This window comes from Gouania willdenowi, chromosome 7 (genome assembly GCF_900634775.1).
Source record: "Gouania willdenowi chromosome 7, fGouWil2.1, whole genome shotgun sequence".
NCBI classification, from domain to species: Eukaryota; Metazoa; Chordata; class Actinopteri; order Blenniiformes; family Gobiesocidae; genus Gouania; species Gouania willdenowi.
This window is the reverse complement of record NC_041050.1, coordinates 29,907,362-29,931,093: the sequence shown is the minus strand read 5'-3', so window position 1 is coordinate 29,931,093 and position 23,732 is coordinate 29,907,362. Positions and strand designations below refer to the sequence as shown.

The 23,732-nt window shown below is 37.1% G+C and overlaps 1 protein-coding gene across 5 annotated transcripts in view; it reads left to right on the top strand.

Moving 5' to 3' along the window:
- wnk3 (WNK lysine deficient protein kinase 3) overlaps positions 1 to 23,732 on the top strand; it is a 55,364-nt gene that overhangs the window by 5,894 nt on the left and 25,738 nt on the right. For all 5 annotated transcript variants that reach the window (XM_028451991.1, XM_028451994.1, XM_028451992.1 and 2 more), the window contains exon 2: positions 11,969 to 13,056. In XM_028451991.1, coding sequence (XP_028307792.1) covers positions 12,373 to 13,056 — 684 coding nt within the window. In that variant the 5' untranslated portion in view covers positions 11,969 to 12,372. The remainder of the gene's footprint in view (positions 1 to 11,968; positions 13,057 to 23,732) is intronic.

Genomic DNA, 23,732 nt, shown 5'->3' with positions numbered 1-23,732 from the left:
GGTGGCAGCCATATGCTTCCACTGGTTGGGGTTAGTGGACAGAAGGACAAACCGAGGCGTTTTGGCATTTTGTGTATTGTTGTTGTTATTTTGTGTTATTTGGCATAACTTTGTGTCTTACTGTTGTCGTTTTGTTCATTTTTGTAGTCGTCTTGTGTGTTTTTGTAGTGTTTTTCATGTATTTTTGCCTTTGTTTTATGTATTTTTCGTCATTTTGTATGTTTACTTTGGGGGTCGCATAAAATTAGAACGAGGACCGTATGTGGCCCCCGGGCCGCCAGTTGGTCATGCCTGGTTCACAGTGTTTTTTTCCGTTGGCGAGTGGGCCACCTTGCTCATCATCAAGCAAACCTTCCAGCAGGCTGGACGAACATCGCATCCCAGACATGTCACACAGATTTTGCTCCACGTTTCAAAAATGATTAGTTAGCTGCAGGTGGCGTTCCCATGTCAGACCTCACAGAAGCCTGGAGGGCAGGGAGAGAGCAGCAGATCACATGTTAGCTTTTCATTGATTGCACACTGACGCTCAAAGAATGATGATTGGTACGTTGGTGTGCTGCTGTCTCAGTGAGATGTCACAGTTGTTGAGTTGTAACCCACTATTCTGTTTACTTCGACGTTGCTTTAACACACAAACTGTAATGCCAGGAAAAAACACTTGTGGCATTTTGTCATTGAAAGGCAACAGACAGCATGAGTGCAAATGACAGTTTGCTTTGACACGTCTGTGTGTGTGTTTCTCACTGCATAAAAAGAGTGTGAGAGGGAACGAGTGCAACACAAAGTTTGTTCTGACTTGCTGGTGAGTGTCTGGATCAGTGTCTCTCTGTGGGTGTTTTTTTGGAAGGGAGACTGAGCGAGTATGAGAGACATTGATAGAGTTGAACGTGTTTGATGTACTGTGATAACTCTGTCCGGTATGTGGCTTTCATGGGAACTCCTTGCCCCGGGGACTTCAGCGAATAAGCTCCTGTTTAAAGGGAAACTTCCCTCTCTTTAGTGCCTGTTGTTTTTTCCCATTTTATCCCAACTTCCTGTGGGCCCTTACCTTTATTTGACACACTGTATGCCTCTTTAAGTCACTGTAACATTTTGGCTCATAATGATATATATATATATATATATTTTTTTTAAATCTATCTGTTAGATAAAAGCCTTTCAAAGCGTGAGGTTATAAAATCCCTAAATCCAAGAACCTTTAATCATAAACCTATCTTTTCTATTGAGCTTAGGGGCCCCCGACGTTGTAATTTTTTCCCCCTACGGAGCGATGGCGCCCCCTACGTTCAGTTTTCAGCAATGTAGGGGGGATTTTATCTTGTTTTTTTTTTTGTTTTTTAATCGGTACGGTCGTAATAATTGTTGCACACTAGACACAAAAAGGACTTCCAGATGTGCACGGGTTTTTTTAATCTTCTTTATAATCTGAATAACCCAGAAACACATTCATCAACCGCATCGTCTGTTCAATACAGGAAATTTGCTCAGATGCCCCCGTCTTCACCTGAGGACCCCTGCAGCCACTTAGCTGCCCCCGATGCTGCCTGTGTGCACTGTCCAAAATACAGGTAAACAGTGTAGCTTCAAACAGACGTAGCGCATGAAGCTGCTCGTCATGTTTATAACTCGCAACGGATCATTCTACATGCACGCGCACGGATGTGAACGCTGTCGAGTTGAAACGTGTTTGGGCTTAAAGAGACATCGGTTTCATTCTATTTTTTCGGCGTGTTCCACTATTACTACAGGTCCCGCATAATACCTCATTTAAAATTTGAAAAATGCGTCTTGTAATCAGTCTTTTGAATAAAATGTTATTTATTGTCTCTACAGTGTCAGTGAATATTTATTAGTGGAGAACCTATACCAAGCATGAGTAATAACAAATAAACAAAAAAAAAACTTTACTAACTTTACTTCACTAGCTTTGGCCCTCAGAGAGTTATACATTTTTAAATTATCCGAGCCGGTGGCGACACGACCTCACGATCCCCCTATGCTGTGAAAAATTCCTGGTGAGAACCCTGTTTTTATGTGAATTTGGCCCAAAAATGTAATAATGTAAATTTCTCTGCAGTTACCCTACCATATAAAGTAAACATATACAGCTATACTTCATTGTCAGTATAGCTGGCTCAGTATCTTGAGCAAAAAGCCTGAAATATGGTACTTTTTTAAATTCCTTGTTGGATTTAAGATCCAGTATTATACTGTTTTTTACCCATCTCCATTTGAAGCCCAACAACTCGCCTGTTTTCTGGAGTTTTAGCCCTCTGAAAAGTCAGTTTAATGACACATCTTAAAACAGGCTGTTTTGGGGCCCTCATGCATATTCATGAGGGGGCGTGTGTATAGACGCAGACTTCATGCCTCGCTCTTCACCAAAGGGATTAACTAAAGCGTGTAGGTGAAGTATAGCTATTTCCATTTTGTGCGATGGAGTCTGCCATTACGCAACTTTGTGTATTGAGACTGGGGCTGAACAATTTTGGAAAGTAATCTAATTGCGATTTTTTTTCTTCAATATTGCGATTGCGATTTAAAATGCAATGATTTTTTCAAGGGCCTCTTGTCATGTATTTTTCAGTGAACACAAGCAATAAATCAGTCTGTTTCATATAAAAGAATGTCAGATTTATTTAAACTTTAAATAAATATAAATATTACATTTTAAAGCACAGATTGCAACAATAAAGAAAACAAATCTGTGGCTTTACTTCTTCAACATATCTAACTAACTTCACGTTTCATGAAACATGTAAACGTGGATTGCACTTCTTAAACACTCTCTGAGCTTAACCAGACAAGAAAAAGAAAAAAAATTGCAGCCTTAGTGAGTAGAAAATCACGTTTTATGATATTGCGATAATATCACAAATACATTTAATCGTTCAGCCTTAATTGAGACATTTGACATTTTTGTCATTTTGCTACACATTGCACCCGTCTTAGAGGGGAAATTGAGTGCAATGTGGTAATGTCATAAAACATGCAGGGTATATGCAGGGTATATGCAGTGCTATAAATATATAAAGTAAAATACTAATAGTAAACAGTTTGAAATTTAGTTTGATATTGTGAATGTAGTCGTCTGTATTCATCATCAAAAGTGCAGTCAGGCTTGGAATTATTACGGTATGTACCGTGCAGTGTCTCGTGAGAGAGTGGCTGTTCAGTGCTCATCAAACTTTTGAGGATCATCTACGTCCTGAGAATGCCACTGAACTGGAAGTTGTTCTTGTTCAGGCCGAACCTCTTAGCAGTTGGTCTATTAACAGCATATTGTGTTTTTGTTTGACTGACAACTGCTCACATTGTAGGCCCGACCTGTTTGCCTTGATCTGTGTGACCCAAAAGGACTTGATGTAATTGTTAATGACAGTGTAATAAAGGAGATGATTGTTGCTGGGGGGGGGGGGGGGGGACACACTAGACTAGCCAACGTTAGCCAAGACATTCTTTTTTCAACCGAAAGAAAAAGTTGAGACTTAACGCTATGAATTTTCTGAGTACAGTTTAAATGCTGGTGGATCATGTGTGGTCTTAGAAGTTAGTAATTCTAAAATGCAGATAGGGCTGGGTGATTTTGCCTAAAAAAAATCTCAGATTTTTTAATGAAAAATTAGATTTTCGATTCAATTTTCGATTTTTTTTAAATGCACTGAAAAATGACTGCAGACATCAGATATATTGTCAAAACTGCAACTTTATTGCTGTGATTGTCCTCAAGAGTTAAAATGCATAGAACAATCCCAAAATTAAAAGTAAATGAGGCTCTGTCATTCAACAATTTCAAGCTTTAACCCAGGTTTAACCCAAAGAGCAACAGCTACTTCACAGTAGCTTCAATTTTCTGATTAAGAAATCAGATAACTACATATTCTATAACATTACAAATAAAAAAATAATAAACTCTTCCCTTTGCATTTCAGCGAATAAAAAATTGAACAAGCCTGTGGCACACATATAGCCTACTCAAAGGGTAAACACATGTAAACAAAGAGGGGGCTTGCTCACATCGGAACACAAAAAAGTCCAAAAAAACTGTGGGAAAAAATTTAAATATTTAAAAAATAAAATAAAAGAGATTATATATATATATATATATATATATATATATATATATATATTTTTTTTTTTTTTTAAACTCAAATTTGCAAAATAAAAATCGTTTTTATCTACAAATTCGATTAATCAATTAAATCGATTTTTTGCCCAGCTCTAAATGCGGATGTAATCTGAGATCCCTTAAACAGCTCATTTCCTCTGATTTAACCACATGATGCCCACCATCTTCGTGCTGCCTCCCATATAGTGTAAGATAAATTTGAGAAAAATATGGTTCAGTTGGATCATTTCATAACAAAAACAGCTCAAGCATTAAAATATGTTGGTTTTACCTAGTTTGAATGCCATGTATGATAACTACCACAGCCTAAATAAAAAAAAAATGTAATCGGTGTCTTGAATATATATTTCTCCTTCAGAAAATGCATTGAAGCAATAAGCTAACTACCGCCTGCACTACATGATTGGCTAATTGTTGCCTTTGTAGTGAATGCATCAGCGTGCGGTATGTTGACACAGTTCCAACTTGAAGACCTGTAGGTGTTTCTTTACTTGTTTTATTGCTCTTCGTTTACTTTGCTCTTCAGTTGTCCAACCTGACAACCTACTTCTCTGTCAAAATAGGTTTCGCATTTGAATTTGCAATCCCAGATATACCAAACATACATCTATTTCACAAATTTTTGCTTCTGATTGTTTAAGTATCAAACGAAATAATTATAAACCCTTTGTATAAACTTAAATAGGTTCACGACCAACCAGTTTTGAAGTGTTCACGTTCGTGCGTTCATGTTTCTCGAAAAACAAACGGGAAAGGGTATTCTCTTTGTTCTATTTACAGCCAACATGTTTTCAAATAAACTCCAAATACCCCCTTTCCCCCCCCAGACTTTCTGAGAAGTTTGCAGCTTTTCTTTAAGTGGATGTACGGTATGTTTTCCATTTGTACGTTTTTGCAAGAGGCGTAAAGAGTACTGATATATCCTGGTACTTGATTGAAATTGCACTCAAGTACAAGTAAAAAACAGCTCAATTAAATAGTACTCAAAGTAAAAGTTACTCGTGACTAGGGCTGGGCAATATGGACCAAAACTCATATCTCACTATTTTTTTTCTCATAATGTTGATATACAATATTAATCTTCATATTTTTAACTCACTATAGTCTTACCAGAAAGACAATTCTGAGTTAAATTTGCTGAAAAATACCACACAAACGCATTTATTTACAAACAGCTGTACAATGTGTTCCACTATGTCTTTTTCTTTTAGAGACAGCACGTGTGAGTGAGTTCTGTAGTGTGGCTTGTTTAGGTGAAGGTCTGGGATACAAAGCACTCAGTAATCCATCTAACTGTGCTTTTTATGCTTTCATGCAGAAGTAACGAAAGCAGCCACTCCTAAAACGAGTATTTTATTACAAAAAAGCTACAAAAATAAATATCTCAGAAATATGGAAAAATTGTAAAGGACACTGTTTGACTGTATTCTATAAATTATATTAAATACTTGTATGATGCAATTTGAACTGTATGAATAAAAACAACTTAAAAAAAATATAGATATATCTCGATATAGGCAATAATGTCATTTTCTACATTGCAAAAATAGCAAACTCGATATACCTTGAATCACGATACATTTCCCAGCCCTACTAGTTACTGTCACCCCCATGTTTATTTTTGATAATAAATCTTGATTCTCTGCCATACAGTATACATCTCATCTATAATGTTAAAAAAGAAGAGATGAAATCTTGCACAGTTGGAACTTAATTTATTTTCCACAAAGGCATCTGTATATATCACCAGTAAATTAAATTCAAAATAAAAAGAATTATCAGGCTTTAAGTAAAGCTACATTTATGAATTCTAAAAACTGAGAAAAGAACCATCATTCAATGCTGTTTTGATGCGGTACATTGTGTTTAATACCGATGTTCCGATACAACTTTGAATTTCCGATAAGATACCGATATTACAGCCTTGCGTATCGGCCGATATCGATATTGATCTGATATCAGCATGAATCATACTTACTTTTTTTCCTTAATACAAAAATAATAACTTAATTTGTACAGTGGAATGTTAGAAAAGGTTTGATCAAGTGATGTTACTCAAACAGAACAATAGTCAGCAACAGTAGGTATGAGAAAAACTGACCCATTTATTATTAACCAGTTGGTTACATTAATTTTAACTTTCAACATCATATCTACATTCTACAATTAAATAAAATAAATAAAAAAGTAATTTAAAAAAATCAAAAAAATCAAAAATTTGTTTTCAGGCTGATATTGGACCAATATCCGTTATCGATATCGGATTGGGACACCCCTAATGTTTAGTCTGGTTGGTCAGCTATGATGTGACGCATTTGATTGTCTGGTCATTTTATTTTTTGTAGTTACACAATGTCTGTTGATCATTTTAAAACAAAACATAATAATTTACTCAGTAACAGTTGGGTTTAGAAATGTATTTAAATACTTTACTTCTTTTAAAACGTACAGGTATAATTACTGATCTAGAAATATACTCAAAAAAGTACAGGTACCTATAAAAGCTACTCAATTACAGTAAGATGAGTAGTTGTAATCAGTTACTTTCACCTCTGCTTTTTGCTGCAGTGCAGAAGTTAAACCTGCATAAAGGATAACTCATTATTAAACTGCAAAAACACTAAGTTGTATCAGAAAAACTGTCTATTTGTTCTTTATTTTTATAAGGCTTCTGTGTTTGATTACATAATGACGTCCTCAGTTACGCACTCATGCAGCTCCTTTGCTTCTTTATTTTCTTTTTCTTGACTGTGCATCATGGGGCTCCCACACTAGGTAGAAACTATCTTGCTGGTTGATTCCGGTGTCGTCCTCGACACCCACTGCTACCTTTTTAGGTGCAGTGATTAAACACTTTCAGAAGGAACCAGCGTAGTTTGATCTCAGTGTGAGAGCAGTGCAGAGGCACGCTGTAACCCTAGATAGTTTGGAAACAGATGACAGTGACGCTTAATGGCAGCAGCCCCTAAATGTTTAACATGTTTAAAGTAATATGTTCTAAGTTGTAAAGAGAGGTAACGGCACAGGTTGGACCACACATTTACTTTCTGTTTACGGCACCATTACTCCAAACAGACAGTTACAGGCCTTTTGGGCAGCTTTTGTTGCGTACATGCATTAGTGCGCACATCCAATCGTTAAAAAAAGCTTACTGTTATTGGCAGCTCAGCCCTGTATCTTAGCTACAGTTGCTATCGTAACCTGAAACTGGCCCCTGTTCTAATGAAATGGCTTTAAATGAGACACTGGCAGAGATGAACAGGTAAAGATGATGCTAAAAATATTTTATCATTTGAACAATCTGGAATAATACTCTAATCTTATTAGATCTTATTATCTAATCTTATTCATTTTTAAGCTTACTTTGACTTTTTAGAATATAATATATAGAATATATATCTTCTTAACTTTTAGACATAGTTTTAATTTTTAGAATAGTGTTCTAATCGTATTTATCTTTTTAACTTTTAAACATACTTTTACTTTCTAGAATAGTATTCTGGTCTTATTTATCTTTTTAACTTTTAGACATACTTTAACTTTCTAGAATAATATTGTAATCTTATTTATCTCTAACTTTTAGACGTACTTTTACCATTTAGAATATTATTTTGATCTTATTATCTCTTTACAGGGTTCCCACAGATCAGGGGTCTGCAACCTGCTGCTCTGGAGCCACATGTGGCTCTTTGACTCTTTTGCAATGGCTCCTTGTAGCGTTTAAAAAAATATGGTATTGATGATTAATGACAATAACTTAAAATAAAATTATGATAAAAGAATTGATTACCCTAAAAATGAATCACATTGTGCAATAACTTTGCCACCATCCTACTTCACCTCCTGCAATATCTACAGATCATCAACTTTCCTGCACCTGTGGCTAACCTTAAGTTTTAAATCCCTGCTAAGATAACTAAACCAACAAAAACACTATTTTGGAAGAAAATAGAGATTTTAATTGTGTGGGAAAAGATTTATTTAATTGCCAACATGTCAGCTTAATATGCATAATGCACGCTTGATTTGTTGCAAGAAATTAGCATGTGTTGACCGACATGATCACTCACATGTCATCAAATTCAAGTTATTTTTTGTAGCCCTTCAACTCCATTAACTCATAAAATTATTTTATATTATTTTAACTGTATAGAATCTTAACACTGTATTGTCTTTGTTGAGAATGTTTTTTTTTGGCTCCAGGAGGACTTTAATCCAGGCGATACCATGTCGGAAATAAACTGAATAAATAAAAAAATAAATAAAAAAGATATTAGGCAAAATGGCTCTTTTGAGAGTGAAGGTTGCAGACCCCTGCCACAGATCCTTAAAAAGTCCTAAATGGCATTAAATTCATGAATTGAAAAATAAGACCTTAATTGTCATTAAAATGTCTTAACATAAATCAATGTTTCAGAAGTCTTACATTTTAACACATAATAAAGTATGATTTTATGATTGTAATTAGTCTCATATTTAGAAATAAATGGTATCATTCATTTTTAATTTTTTTTTAAATGTATAAAACAACATAGGAAAATGTAAATTAAATAAAAATTGCCTGTCCAACAAAGATTTTTCTTAATAGTTTTAATTTTTTATATTTTTGTTGTTTTATATTTTCTTTCATCTTGTGTTTTTCGAGTGATTTTATTTCAGTCTGTTTTTTTTTTTTTGTGTGTGTATTTTTGTGTGTTTACTTTGGGGGCAGCCAGTTGCACTTCTGCACTAGACACTTGAAAAAAATTACCTTAACCATAAATAATTGATGTGGCATTTTTTCCCCCAATTATGTTTACTGTGAAGTTGGTCTTAAATTTAATTTCAAATGGCAATAAAAAGTTGTAGGACCCCTGTTTTTAACTTTTAGACTTACTTTATAGAATATAGCTTTTAATTTTTAGAACAATAGTTGAATCCTATTTATCTTTTTAACATTTAGACATACTTTAACATTTTAGAATATTATTAGAACTATTAGAATATTTAGTTTTCGACTTTGTAATTTCACCGAGGGTTGAGCTTCTGGACGGCTGTATTTAACTCACAGTCTCCTAAAGATTGGCTGTTTGTATGTATTTCTAGTCGGTTTTTCCAGACTTTTTTAAAAAAAAATTTTCATTGTCCCGTGTGAATTAAAGGAGACCTAATTGACAATAAATTGAGGTTGTTTTTAGGGGTGCACCGATTGCAATTTTCTGGCCGATTACCGTTTTTTTTTTTTTTAAAAGCCTGACCGGCCAATAACGATTTTGGCCGATCCCGATTTTTTGTTCATACAACTTGAATGTTTCAAATGTATTTTATTGTAAAACATTCAACAATACCTGTGAAAGAATACAAACCTGTTGTTTTAACTGCACATGAGGTAGTTATCTCAAATACAAATGAAAAGTTTTGAACATTGCTGTCCAAAATACTAAATTTTATCAGTTTCTGTAGTCTTTCATTTTTCACATTTAAAACTAAATGAATTTGTCCAACATGTTCCACTGCAGACCTGTTTGGAGCTCTTTGGCTAATATAAAGTGCACAGCAGTTTTTTGGTTTTACAAATAAACAAAATCACAAGGTTTTGGCCTGGCCGATCGATTGTTGCATCTTTAGTTGTTTTGCTTTTTGATATATATACTGTATGTGGCAAGATTAAAACAATTAAATTCAAACGAGAAAACAGGATCCACTCCCTTGTAGACTGCAACTCACTTTATTACACCCTAATGTGACATGTACATTAAAACAGGAAAGTTAAAGTTTTTGTGCTGATTGAGTGAGTGAGAATATCTCAATAAATAACTTGCTGGCTGGTGTTTTGATTGGTCTGTGATCACAATCAGAGCTGTAGATTTGTGGATGTTGCTGTCGCATCATACAACAATCCCCATACCAGGTATGAATTATTCACTCTGAACTGGCCCCATAGTTCCTCATCCATATTTAATGGCCAGGGTTGAGTACTCCTTACGGTGGCTTTTTGTTGACTAATGGAGCTTTTGAACACATCTAAAGTCATCACATTGCTGACGAGCGCTGACGGATGAACTCATGTTTGTCTTTTTCCAAGCACGCTCAAGTTCATTAATTACTGTTTGGATTTAAGGGTGCAAAGGTGAAACTGCGATTTGGTTGGAGGCAATCAGAATTATTAGTGATGTTACGTTCAATTAAAGCGTTGAGATTTTGATTCCAGACCAATATTTTGCTTTGCACTCTGAGTTAGCTGGTAAAAAAGAAACTACAGCATGATTAGCATTAGGGCAGCTCAAGTAATAAATATTTGATTACGATTTGGATTATTGCACCCAACAATTACAAAAATAACATAATCAAGAAAAAATTATTTAAAAAAAAAATTATTTATATATATATATATATATATATATATATATGTACTGTTTTGGACTTCTACAAATAGTAAAGCTTGGCACACACATTATTAATACTAACTTTGAGTTGTTTAATCTATGCACATGCAAGCTCCTCCCCTCCGCCCCGCCCCTCTCAAAGCCAAAGCTAGCCTGCTGGGCAACATGAGGAAAGTTATTGCTAGTGGTCTTGAAACATGAGGAGAAACGCAGCAAAAACGCTTGGTAAACAAGTGACAAGTCAAATTCTCTTCTATGGGAACACTTTAGGTTTGATGATGAAGACGTAGAGCAAAGACACATCCCGTGCAAGAAGTGTTTTGTTTTGAGAAAAAGTGAACATACTTGATTTTAGTGTTTAAAGGATTTTATCTATGTTTAAAGAATATATTTTATGTTTTTTTGGACAAAAAATAAAAAACTTTTTGGTTGACAAATAATCGTTTGAATAATCTTGATTTCAATTATGACAATCGTGATTATTATTTTTTCGATAATCGAGCAGCCCTAATTAGCATTAACACGTACAAAAACTAGAATGGTGACAGTGTTTCTGGGGTTTTTTGTTTCCCTTCTTTTTTATGTTGTAAAACTTATTTGTATTGGTTTTAACTGCTATACAAATCAGATTTATCAATCACCTAAATGTATGTATGAGTGGTATTTAGTAAAAAATCGTGGTTATGCACCAAAGTTACTGGCTTTTCTATGAAGTGTTTTTAAGTGTGTTGGGTAACACTTAACTTGAAGTTGTATACTGTACATAAGACTGACATTACACTGTCATTATCTGTCATTAGCATGAATAAGGTCTCATGAAGGCTGTCATTAAGTGTTGTTTGCTAAATGATGACACCTTTCACTAATTTATGACACCTGGAGCTATGTTGATATTTTTTGGGTTTGGTGGAGGGATAAGGGGTGGTTAGGATAGGGCTATGGTTAGGGGTTAGGGTAACAAACGACACTTAATGACAGCCTTCATGACACCTTATTCATACTATTGACAGGTGTCATGTTTATTTCAGTTTAGTCTTTAATTGAAGGACATTACATAGAGACATTAAGCTCATAAAAGACAGAGATGTTCTACACCAGATTGTAGCTAAACAGCTCGTTTCCATCTGTAGTCCCTCTTTACATGTATAAAACATACAATAACTTGCAATCAATTACAATGGTAAAATGTACAAGAACAATCAATTAAGAACACTCAGAATATGCACTCTCACTGACACACACACACACACACATCTACAGCATCACGCCTATACGTTACATCCACACCTCTCATTTACAGCAACACACCTGGACAAATACATCCTCTCATTCAACATCTGTAATTATTTGTAAAACAATAACCATAAGTTCAATACAGAAAGTATATTTCATAAAATACACAATTAATCTGTTCTCATTCATGAATATATACATCATAATAATGACAGAGTGTTTCATTTTTGTGTTCCAGGTTCACTTAAAGATGAGAACGACAGATTGACAAAAACCTGCTGCATTCTCAACAGTCTCAATAATAGTGAGTGTGCTTACGATCAAAGACCTGTGGACTGCTTTTATCAACATTGCTCAATCAAGCTAAATCAAAATTAAAAGTTAGATAAGAAGGAATACAAAGCTGAAACATCTTCAGAAGTTGTGGTGTCACCCGGAGAAGAGAAAAGCACTGGAGAAGGAGGAGGAGGAGGAGACTGGGGGAGGAACAAGTGAGTCTCCAGTTTGATCACCTGCACTCTGGAAGAACAAACTATAAGTAGCGAGTTGGTGGCCACACAAAGAAAGAGAGACGGAGACTGAAAAAGGAGGAAAGCGCTGGAGGAGGAGGTGGTGTAGGAGGGGTATCATAGGCCATTCCTCATGGCTACTGACCTTGCAGATCCCACAGGCACTGAGGAGTCCTCAGAGAAGCCTGATGGAAAGAAAGAGGACAAAGACTGGGAGAGCAAAGTCACTCAATCCAAAGAGAGGATACACAGCAACCCTTTAGACTTCGCCTCCTCCTGCTCACCACAGGAAGGAACGACAACTGTAGGAGAGAATGGAGGAGGAGTAGCCTCACCAAAAGACCATGAAAAACAAAGTTCAATCAACACACCCTCATTACCAGTGGATACAGGTCAGAAACGGCTGAGAAGGGAGAAACGCTTCTTCAGGAAGAGTGTGGAGATCTGTGAGGAGGATGAGGATGTGGCAGTGCCTGCTGAGACGTCTCATAGTGACCCTCACCTGGAGGTGTGTGCATCAGACTCAGTCTTTAAGAGCAATGCCCCGCATCAAGAGGCAGCTTCATCCTGTATAGCCCTGGGTCACGAGCCAGTATGCACTATCTCAGGGAAAGGGACTCCTTCCTCTGCACCCACGCAGCGGGTGAAGGAGAGAGACCGAGAGCAGGAGGAGGAATCTGAGATGAAGGCTGTGGCCACCTCTCCAGGTGGAAGATTCCTCAAGTTTGATATTGAACTTGGCAGAGGAGCCTTCAAAACTGTTTATAAAGGTCTGGATACAGAGACTTGGGTGGAGGTGGCTTGGTGTGAGCTTCAGGTAAGTTCAACCTTTTATTACTAATTTATGCATCAGAAACACCTAAAATCATCAGTTAGCCTAAAATGTGCATGTCTCTCTGCAACATGAATAGAAACCTGAAAATTTCAACCCTGTGTTAGTTTTGTACTTTTAAAAATCAATCAAGGCGTCTCATTAGCCCTCCTGCTGTGCCTCTGAAGTATGTTAAAGACTGTCTCCAATAGGAGGAGCATTGTTTGTAGTAGATTGACAGCTTGCAGTTAGAATGTAAAGTCTACTTTTTCTAGGAAGCAATGAATTATGGAGTTACATAGTTTTGGTGCCCTGACAGGAAGGCAGTAATAATGGATTAATTTATTACCTGATTAGATTTGTTGATCATTTAAACGCTTATTACGTAAGGGTTCAGACACACATACTTAATCCACTTCAATGAAACACATTCACCACATGGATAATCTAATGCCATATTTCAATCACACATATATCCATATATCTTTTCCAATAGAGATAGCTGCAAAGATGAACAAAGTTTGACAAGTTAATATTCATTATTGTTAGTATTGGTCCAGGTTTGGTAGTTGCTGCCATAAAAATACATTACGACTGGCATTAAGATTGTGTGTCGAGTGATGATGATAATGAAACACTGCCCGTCTCCATCCATCCATCCATCCATCCATCCATCCATCTATTCATCCATTCATTCAGATTCAGAAACTTTATTTATCCTCGAGTTGCAATTCAGTTTCAGCTACATCCCATCCAAGAAAACCTGAAAAGAGACATATAACATATATACATTTGGAGGACAAGGTCAGGAGAACTGTGGGTTGCCACAAGGGCAGCACCCTGTATTTAGGTGAAAAGTGGGAGAACAACAGGAGGAGAGAAGAGAGAAAAAGGAAGGTTCCAAAATGAGTTTTCTCTTGGGAAGGACAGTGTAAAACTAAAAAAAAAACCTCCTCAGCTTACATGCACCAGAAACCAAAACACAGTCAACAAAAAGTCGAGAACATAGCACGTGGGCAGGGGGGTTGGGGGGAGGTCAAGGAAGGGGGGTGAGGGTTGGGGGCTTGGGTCGGACAAAAGGAAAGGATTGCCAGCCGCTGGGGGGTGCGCGCTTGTAGCCTCATGTGGGAGTTTCACCCGCCTCTCCTGTAGCTTGCGGCCTAGGGAGGGAGGACAGAGGGCCACTAAAGGCGTTTAAATATAATCTATTTGCTTCATTTCTGATACAGTCAGATGACGTGTGACGACCTTGAGTAGATCTGGTTCAGAAACAAAGTTCCAGGTGGCGTGGGGGAGAGGAGGTGGGGAGGGGTGGGGATGCAGTGTCTTTCTGCACAACATCCTGGTGATATATGAGACAGCCTTGACAGCTGTCTTTGGGAGCCAAAGATGATATGCGATTTGTTTTCATCAATTCAGGCTAGCTCAATTTTGATAGCCTTGAGTCCTGGTCTCCCAGCAGTGATCCAACAAGGTGGCCTTTTTACTAGCGAGCCGAGCGTTCAACTTCTCCAAAGTCGATTTGATTTTGTGTAAATGTTCCAAAGCAGCCTCCTGCTTGCTTTTGTGATCATTCATCACATGAGTCTTAGTGTTGAGAGCCCTTCTCCATCCTTCAGAAATGACTGTCAGCCTTTCCAAAACAGCTGCCGACTTAATACAGACTTTGCGATAGGTCAGAAAGCTGCCAGCTCCAATCAGCAGCATGCTTGCTACCATAATTCCAATCATGTAGATGTCTTCCACATCTTCCACGGAAAGACTCGACAGACACACAGCTCGCTACTTGTTCCAAGGGTCGAGCGCATATCCAGCTGCAAACGTACCACTTGGACAGGCGGGCTCACCACTCCCCGATCTTTTTGTCGAAAAAATGTGGTCAATTGCATTGAGAGCCCAACTGATTAATTCTATTATTCCAGATTTGGATAGAGATGCAAAAGAGGCTTTTGTTAGATTCACAAGACCAGACAAACATAACTAAAAAATATCATGCAGTCTTATTTATACAGTATACTGTATGTATAATCTAATGGCTGACTTGTGCGACAATAAATGTTCTTTTTCAAATTTTCAGCTTAATTCACACCACATATGCCTGGAAAGGCCTTTAACTGTTTATTCCTAACTCAAACTAGTGAATTTTTTTCTAGCTAGTTTTGTCCCGGCAAAAAAAAAAAAAAAACTATTTAAGTCAAGTGTGTTTTGCTTGAAAAGTCTGTGAGACTGTTTTTGTACTTCTGCAGACAACTAGTCCACTGTGATCTACTGTACATTGTTATTAAGTTTGAAATGAGCGCAGACCTGTGAAAGAGAGCTTTGATATCGAGGCAAAACACAGAGCAACACTTTGTTACCAACGCTAATCTCGTGACATAAAACAACACTGCACAAGAATCTTTGTCATGCATTGACAATAATGCAGTGGGAGGAAATATGAGAAATGTGTTTTTTTTTTAAACAGGCAGAGCCTTTACATACATGGTCAATCTGATATTATGATACTGAGAAATAACAAGCAGCATCGCCATGTTGCATGTGTGATGGGAGACCGAGCTGTGGAGGAGGGAAGAAACTCCATCTCTTTCCCCATCACAATGTAGAGCTGTGTTATGTTAAGCTATTTGATTTGCCTGTTGGCTTTATGTCAGGAAAACCAGTCATGTGTTTGGTTTGGAGCTAATTCCAAAACAAGAGCACTGGCTAATCCTTGAGATCAGACTCTGCTGGACGAACAAGCAGCAAGCAGGCCCACTTCACCTGATCTGGGTATTACTAGAACCAAGTTTGTAGACAAACAAACTATTAATTAATGGCACAATAAACAGTCAAAAACCTTATCAGCCCATTATCCTTTAATACAAAACAAAAACGTTTTTGTTGCCATGTATTATTTATATTATTATTATTTATATTTAAGTTGTAAAAATTATTTTTCAAAATGGGATATTCAATTAGTGCTGAAGGTTAAAACACAATGCATATATATCACCTTTTATCTCTTTTAAAGCAGTCTTCAAAACAGGGCTTAGGGAAAAAAAGGAAGAATATCATGTGAAAAACAGGTAAAAAAGACATTGATGACAGAGAGGAAGACAGCCAGGGAGATTATTTTCGAATCCCTATTGCATAGCAGTTGTGTAGCTAATGCTAAGTGACCAAATGGAGGGAGACGGATCAACCCACATGTTGTGTTTCCTTGGACATACAGAAGTTTTCTACACAGTTGGCCACCAATCTTTCTGAAACTTTGAGCTACTTCATAAGTACTGTATAGTCCGAAGGGCTACCGGTTAGAAAATAACTTCTTAAATTCTACATTTTCACGGTTTTACTTAAATTAGAGGGTAAAATAATAATATGGAAGGCTAGCAGTAACTTTAAAAGGTAGGAAGTTCATATTATCTTCTTTTTGAATAATATGTTAAGGTTTCATTTATTCAGACATCTATTTTTCACATCAAAGCGGTCAGCAGATGCCTCTGAACAGGGCCGGCAGTTGACAGTCGAAACATGTCAGAAGATCAAAGTAAATTTCCTGAAAAACAGTTATCTGAATAAATAAAATAAAACATATTAAAGGTAGGAAATGTTGAGGTTTCAACATGAAACACTTTATTTCCCCTAATTTATTAATTTATGCAATTGTTTCTTTTTCATGAAATTTTATACAAAATCCACCTTGCATTTTTACAAATATATCTTATATATATATATATATATATATATATATATATATATATATATATATATATATATATATATAACATACCACTGACCTTACACCAGACCTGCAACATTTAAAACCATTTGTCACAATGTTTCAGTGAACATAAACATTTAAAAATGGTTAATTTATTGCTAAAACTTTTAAGAGCTGTGTTTAACTTTACTAAGTACTGAAATCTGTCATATGTTTTTATTTTTGTGAACTTCCTTTTTAGATGGAGCTCATTGGTGACTAGAGCTCATGGGGGCACCTCAGATGGTCCAAGAGGGATACCGGGTGGCCTTGGGTACCATGTTGGTGACCCCTGATTTAGATTCTATTCCAAAAATTATTGCTAAATTAAAAGTTTAAATAAGTTATTTTGCTTTTAGACTCAGAATATTTTATTCACTACCTACTTTGTAATCTCATCACACCATACTGTCTGTGCGGCTCCAGTTAGGAGGTCCTGGCTGGTTCATGATGAATAACAGCCTGTACATTGTCTGTGAAAATGCAGCCAGAGACCCCCAAGCTTCTCTTCTCCTGTGCCCCATAAAGACAGAAGCTAGCAGATTAGCTGTCCAAGTGCAGCTTGAAAGAGTGGGTAATTAAAGTTGGCCATCTCTCTTCCTTTCTCTCCCCTTTCTCTGGGAATTCCATGCGTAAAAGGGCAGCAACATTTATCTCTCTACTGTAGCTGTTGCTCCAGTCCTGTGTTTCACCATCCATGACCCTAAATGGATGTTTGTATCTTCTTCCTGTTCTGCATTTCAGTTTGTGAGCTGTTGCCTCCTCTCTGTCTGTGTCAACATATGTCGCTTTAGATGTCTGCCTCTCACCCGTCCGTTCTCACCCCTTCACTCCCCCTCCCTCTCTCCCATCACTGTTTGTCTGTTTGAGTGAGCGTGCAGAGTGATCCAGGCAGTTAATTACAGTGAGTGCCTGTCATGCTGGAACAAAAAGTCTGCATAGACAGCAGAATCCAAACTGGTCCAACCCAGTCATCCCATTCTGGTACTGAATCAACCCAGCCACACAGGACTTACAGTCCAGAGCCTTTGGTTACATTGATGTTTAAATGAAAAGGTATTTTTGCCTCAGTATGTCCACTATTTAGGCTTATCCCTGCAGATAGATGACAGTTTATGAGACTGACCTTAACCCACTAATAACTCACCTTCTAGATATTCCCAAATTAGAATTGTTCAATATATCTGCCTTAGATTTACATACATAGAATTTCTGCTTATACCTCAAGGGATAGGTGTGATGGTAACAACAAAGGGAGCAGTTGCGCAGGATCTTGTTTGTTTTGTGTTACAAAAGACTTGTTGGGTCCGGCCAGGTAAAGCAGATGCAAACTATTGGTAGATGGCTGAAATGAATAGAGACTAAATTGAAAGGATCATAGATGAACCAGGACAGTGACAGCTGGCAAGTGTCCCTGGGGTTATTCCCAGATGTGGAGCTTTGTAACAGCCCAAATGGGCTTTGCTCCCACCCTGCACAGATCATTTTTAATTTGTGCTAAACAAACAATCATCATTACTTAATTACCATCAAGAGGTTCAACTGGGATTGATGATTTGAGACTTTACACAATTCTCCACTTTAGACTTTATTGAGGAATCAGTTAGTCAAGTAATAACACAGATACAGGAATCGACATTAAAATAAATCATATGACAAGGAATCAACTTTTCTTAAAGCTGCAGTATGTTGAATCCTGAGAAACAACTACGCTCTCCCCTCGCCTCCCTGTTTCTAAACCTATCGTCCCTTGCTGGGTTTCTTGTGAACGCTACAACTGTGGAGCTCTTTGCAACTTTTTTCTCAATAGAGACTAGTGACAAATTTAGGATATTTATCTTGTGTTATTGGAGAGTTGTCTGGTGTGTTAGATACTCTGACATGAATGCTCATTTACAGGGCCACGAGAAGGAGAATAGATTCACTGTCCACTCTGAACACTTTCGATTACAAAATGCTCAAAGATGATTATTGATTTTTGACCAAATGACACTAAAAACATACTTTCATACTGCAGATTTAAGAAGTAATTAAACAGAATGACATTTAAGACTAATGCCGCATTGTCTGTTGGACATTTTTGGCTCAGTGTAGGTGTCAGTTCTGTCCTTTAACACAAAGAAATGGTAGCCCTTGATGGTAGCATTAGCCAAAAATATGTACAAGAGGTCAGTGCACTCAACCCACTGGCCTGGTGTTTTAATCTGCCGTGCAGGTCAGCTCTTTTCCACCAATGTATCTTGTTAGTCTTAGCTGTTGTAGCTTACAGTAATCCAATCCCAGCCATGCCCCACCTTTAGAACACTGACACTCTGCCTTCTTCGCCACAGCATAAACTCAAAGTGTACCAGTACTTTCCTCTATAGTTTAGTAAAAAAAAAAGAGCCCCGTTTTATGTAAATGAGATTCATTAGACAACAAGGTAACCTGCTTGTCTTGTGTGACTCCTGACACACTTTCAGTGTTCACTAAAATAGAAGTTTTAGGACTCACATGCTCACATGCATTCATGACCCCAGCTTATCTGTCAAATGTGCCATGTATGCCATTTCCACTCTATTTACCCCAGTGTTTTATGAGGATACCTAATAACATGCAGCTTGACCTTTTCACCAACTAATGCCTGAACCCCCGCCATAAAAGGTCTTAGGTCTCACTGTGTTTACAATGTACAAGTGCTAATGTCCTTTAAACATAACACGATTACTCTTTGAGTTTGCGCTGTATGGGTGATTGTTACGGTGATGTGCTGGTTGGCAAAATGTGTGTTGTTTGTTTGAATCTGTTGAGATATAGTCTCAAACCTCTCCCTCTAAAGACTTGGTAACCTTTGCTGATCCTGATGCTGTCTAGTGGGACAGTAAGAAGTGATAAAATAAATAGCTGACTCGCCAGTCGCAGGCAGCGACACACACAGAGCCAGACAGTGAGGCAGAGACAAGGCAGTGAATTGTGAGAGGGACCGAATGACCAATGAAAATTGTTGAACGCGGAAATTGACAGAATGTGGATGAAATGCCGTCACTGTGAGGCAAGGAATTTTCTTATGGGCAAATGTTTCCAGAGACTACTTATTAGGTGCACCGCCCGCCCCCCTCCTGTCCTGGCTGCTTCAAACACCATCTAAACCGCACTAAACATTGTCTAAACTGCCAAAAAACTACGCAACTCATCCCTCACTCTAAAATACAGAGCCACCAGTGCCCGCTTAACTTTAATGTGTCTGTGAAACTCCGCCCATTTCTTGTGAAGCACTGAGTGGCCCTCCATGAAAGCATGATCAGTTTCACCTGCTCAGAGTATTTGAAAACATCTAATCAGTGCTACGGAAGATCTGTGGATAAAGTTGGCTGTTGTTGTGGACGAAACCACTAATGCCAGGGTTTGTAGAGTCTGAAACATCGTCGGCTGATAATAGATTCTGATACTGCAAAATATTCTGGCCCCTAGTGGTGAAAAATAACTGATGCATCCTTGTGTTCATTTGTTTTTGTTTAATCATTACGGTGTGGAATAATGTAATCAGGATAAAATTAGGTATATAGGGTTAGGGTTAGGTTTAAATTAGGTTAATTTAAACCTGCTCAGATTCAGTGAACCATTGATCCCTGAGGAGAAATTGGGTGACATTATTTTTATTTATTTTTTATTTTTTACATAAATTTTTGTTTAATTATGGCTTTCTTTTTATTGTGTTTCCTCAGAGGAGGTATAAACTAATATTTAAAAAAGAAAATGTATTAATATTTCTAAAAAAAAAAAAAAACTGAATTAAAAAAAGAATTAATGCAGAAAACACAGATTTTGGAAAAAGAATAAAATGGATTTTATAGGGCCCTACTTATGTTTGTTTGTCTTATGAAATCAGAAATGCAAAAAAACCATGCAGTCTTTTCTAACACCATTTAGTTTTGACCTCTTTGGGTGAATTTAAAAGCTTCCTAAAATCCTAGTCTGCACTCTGAAGGCGCACAATAACTCTAGCCAATCTTTTCATGCTGTTGTGATTCATGCTATGCCTTAGATATGTAGTTATGGTTCCTGTGGAACACCATCGGTCAATTTACACCACAATGCAGCCTATTATATAACCTATTGGGACAAACTGTCAGACTCAGGGCTGCCAACAAATGTAGGTTGTTTTTTTTTAATCCCACATCTTTGAATGTAGTCAATAAAATTGGGCAATTAAACCGGCCAGAACTTTTGATTATTTTCTCTTATAAACTAATGTACCACAGCACATTGATTGACACTGCCTGAGGCCATCCATGACACGGTCACTAGTTCTCCACTTTTTCATCATTGGATATCTTTTAAAGAGTAACTAGACCACTTTTTATGCTGAAAACAAATGTAAGTAAAGTAAGTAAGTACATTTTATTTCTATAGCGCTTTTCACAGATAAAATCACAAAGTGCTGTACAGGCAAAAATGAAACTAAAACAACACCAGCAACGACACAAAAGGATAATAAAACACAAGACAATTTAAAACAACAGTATGAACATCATAAAAGATGAATAAAAATTAACCATTTCATTTTTATTAAAAATAAAAATATCGTATTTGGATATGAAGTAGGGTTGTTGATTGATTCTTGTCTTTTTTCAACATTCAAGTCAAATCATTTCAATTTGGCATATTTTGTTGTAAAAATGTCCTCTCATGGGTTGAAACCCCACTATTACAATTGAATTATGCTATTGCCTGAGAATGGTGGTTTGTGACGTTGTGTTGGCTTCTTACATCATGAACCCTAACAGTTGGTCCCGCCCATCCTATAAAAACTAGCACCTGTTGACTCTGCAATTTGCAGTGAGTTGTTTGGATTGAGAGAATTGCAGTTATAGAATTATAGTGTGAATTGAGTAGGTAGTTGGCATCATAGACAGCATATACTTAGATGCCTCATTGAGCTCTGCTGCTGATTCGAGTCGACATGATTACGCCGCGTCATCTTGCTTCGGTGCTACGTGCCGCTATAATGTATTAGGTCTATGGGTAAATGAACAAAAAAGTGCTCATAAATCACAGATTTGTCAAAATATATCAACGTAGGTTGTCCGTCACAAACGCAGACATGAAGAACAGACAGACATACCGGTAAGTAAAACAAGAAACGTTTGGTTAATTTTGTTGTACTTACAGTATGTCTGGCAAGGAACTTCATTTCATGAACTTTTATACATTTCCAATAATAAGCTGTGCAATACACAAGATAGAATTACATGAGCTGTTAATTTTATGCATAGAACCTGGATACACAGCTACAGAGACCCTAAATAGCCATGCATACTAGGCTTCCATACAGAGCAACCCTATTTTTTTTACACTATAACCTACTCACTCCACATTATTCCTCTCTTTACCTATGAAAGACGATTCCACGGGATCAAGTTATGCTTGATTGATTGGAATGGCATGTTTGTTCATATTTTGTCAAAAAAGTGCCAAGTAAATTTTGTATTTCAGGAGCAAAATACTGCACTTTATACAAGATCCAAGCATTCAGTGTCATGGCTACATGTGATGATTTAGAAAGGATACAACCGTGTCAAAATCGGTCATTGATTTAGTGAATGATTGTAATTTTAGATTGTTGAGTACCTCTTATCTCCATTGATTCACAAGCACTCCTGCATTCGGTCACGCCTCCCCGTAGGTGACGAGGTATCTATCTACGTATTTGACGTTTATAGTTGGCATACCATTAATTGGTCTTTGGAGATGTTAGAGAGTGACTGGTTGCGTTTTTACTGCTCCAGGGGCCACGCCCATAATCAAGGAATATATTACATTTCCAGCCCAGAGGCCTGTCAGCCAAAACCTTAGGGTTTAGTGACTCTTCAATAGATTTCAACCACTGAACCCCACAATAGCTTTTGACAGAAGCGTTCTGACAATTTATAGAAGTTGACGTGTCATTTTCAATCATCTCTTCATGTTTTTCCGTTTTTTTGTGGATCTTAAACCATAAACTTTGATGACCTTTGAGGAATGAAGGTATGAGGGCAAGCTCAGGCAGGGCTGCTTTCTCAGAACCATAACTGTGCAATGGGAGGCAGCTTTTGTTGTTGATACTACATTAACACACAGAGAGGAGGACAGGACGTTTTTAGTATCTCTAGAAAAGGACACAGCTGGGATAGACGCAGAGTGAAAATGCTATACACAGTCAAAAAGGAGAAGTTAAGTTTTTTTTTTTGCAATGCTGGAAAAGTTAATTTGGGATAAGGGAGCTTGAAGTTATATGTCCTGAAAACTTGTGTGTTTCCATCCCAATATTGGCAGGACAGAGCCTTCCTCTCTGGGCCTCTGTGTAAAGCAAAAAGCTCAGCATCAATACCATCGATTAGTGAAAAGCATGTGTTGTGTGATTACTTCTATTTATAGTAATGTCTGTTTGTGACATTGAAAAACCAAACTGTTTGACCGATATACTGTAATCTCTGTATTTTGTGCATGGGAGCATAAAACTTAAAGAATCTGTTGGTATTTAATGAAAAGTGTTAAATGCAAGGATTGGCAGGTTTCAAAGTCATCGAAGGTGAATGTGACCGAGACTTAAAAAGCTTTGTTAATTGAATAGAGTAAAAGCAGCAACAGTTGCTAGTGACAAGTCTAAAAATAAACACATAGATTCAGAAGTGCTGTCCAAGATTGCATCAAATGGGAGAAGCCTTTATTGTCTAGATTGTGTCTTAATTTAGTTTTTAACATTTTTTACACAATGTTTTCAAAGATATTAGGAATCTGTGGTTAAACACAGCAACATGTACGCCATGAAGCTTTAAGAGTGCAAAAAATGTAACCCGTCAGTCATTTATTTTTACATTTTCTAGAAAGGAAAATGGCCCTCATCCATCCATTATTTTTGTTTTAATTTTATAAAGGCAATGTATTTGACGAGAAGAAGGAAAGTTCATTTTGTTGACTC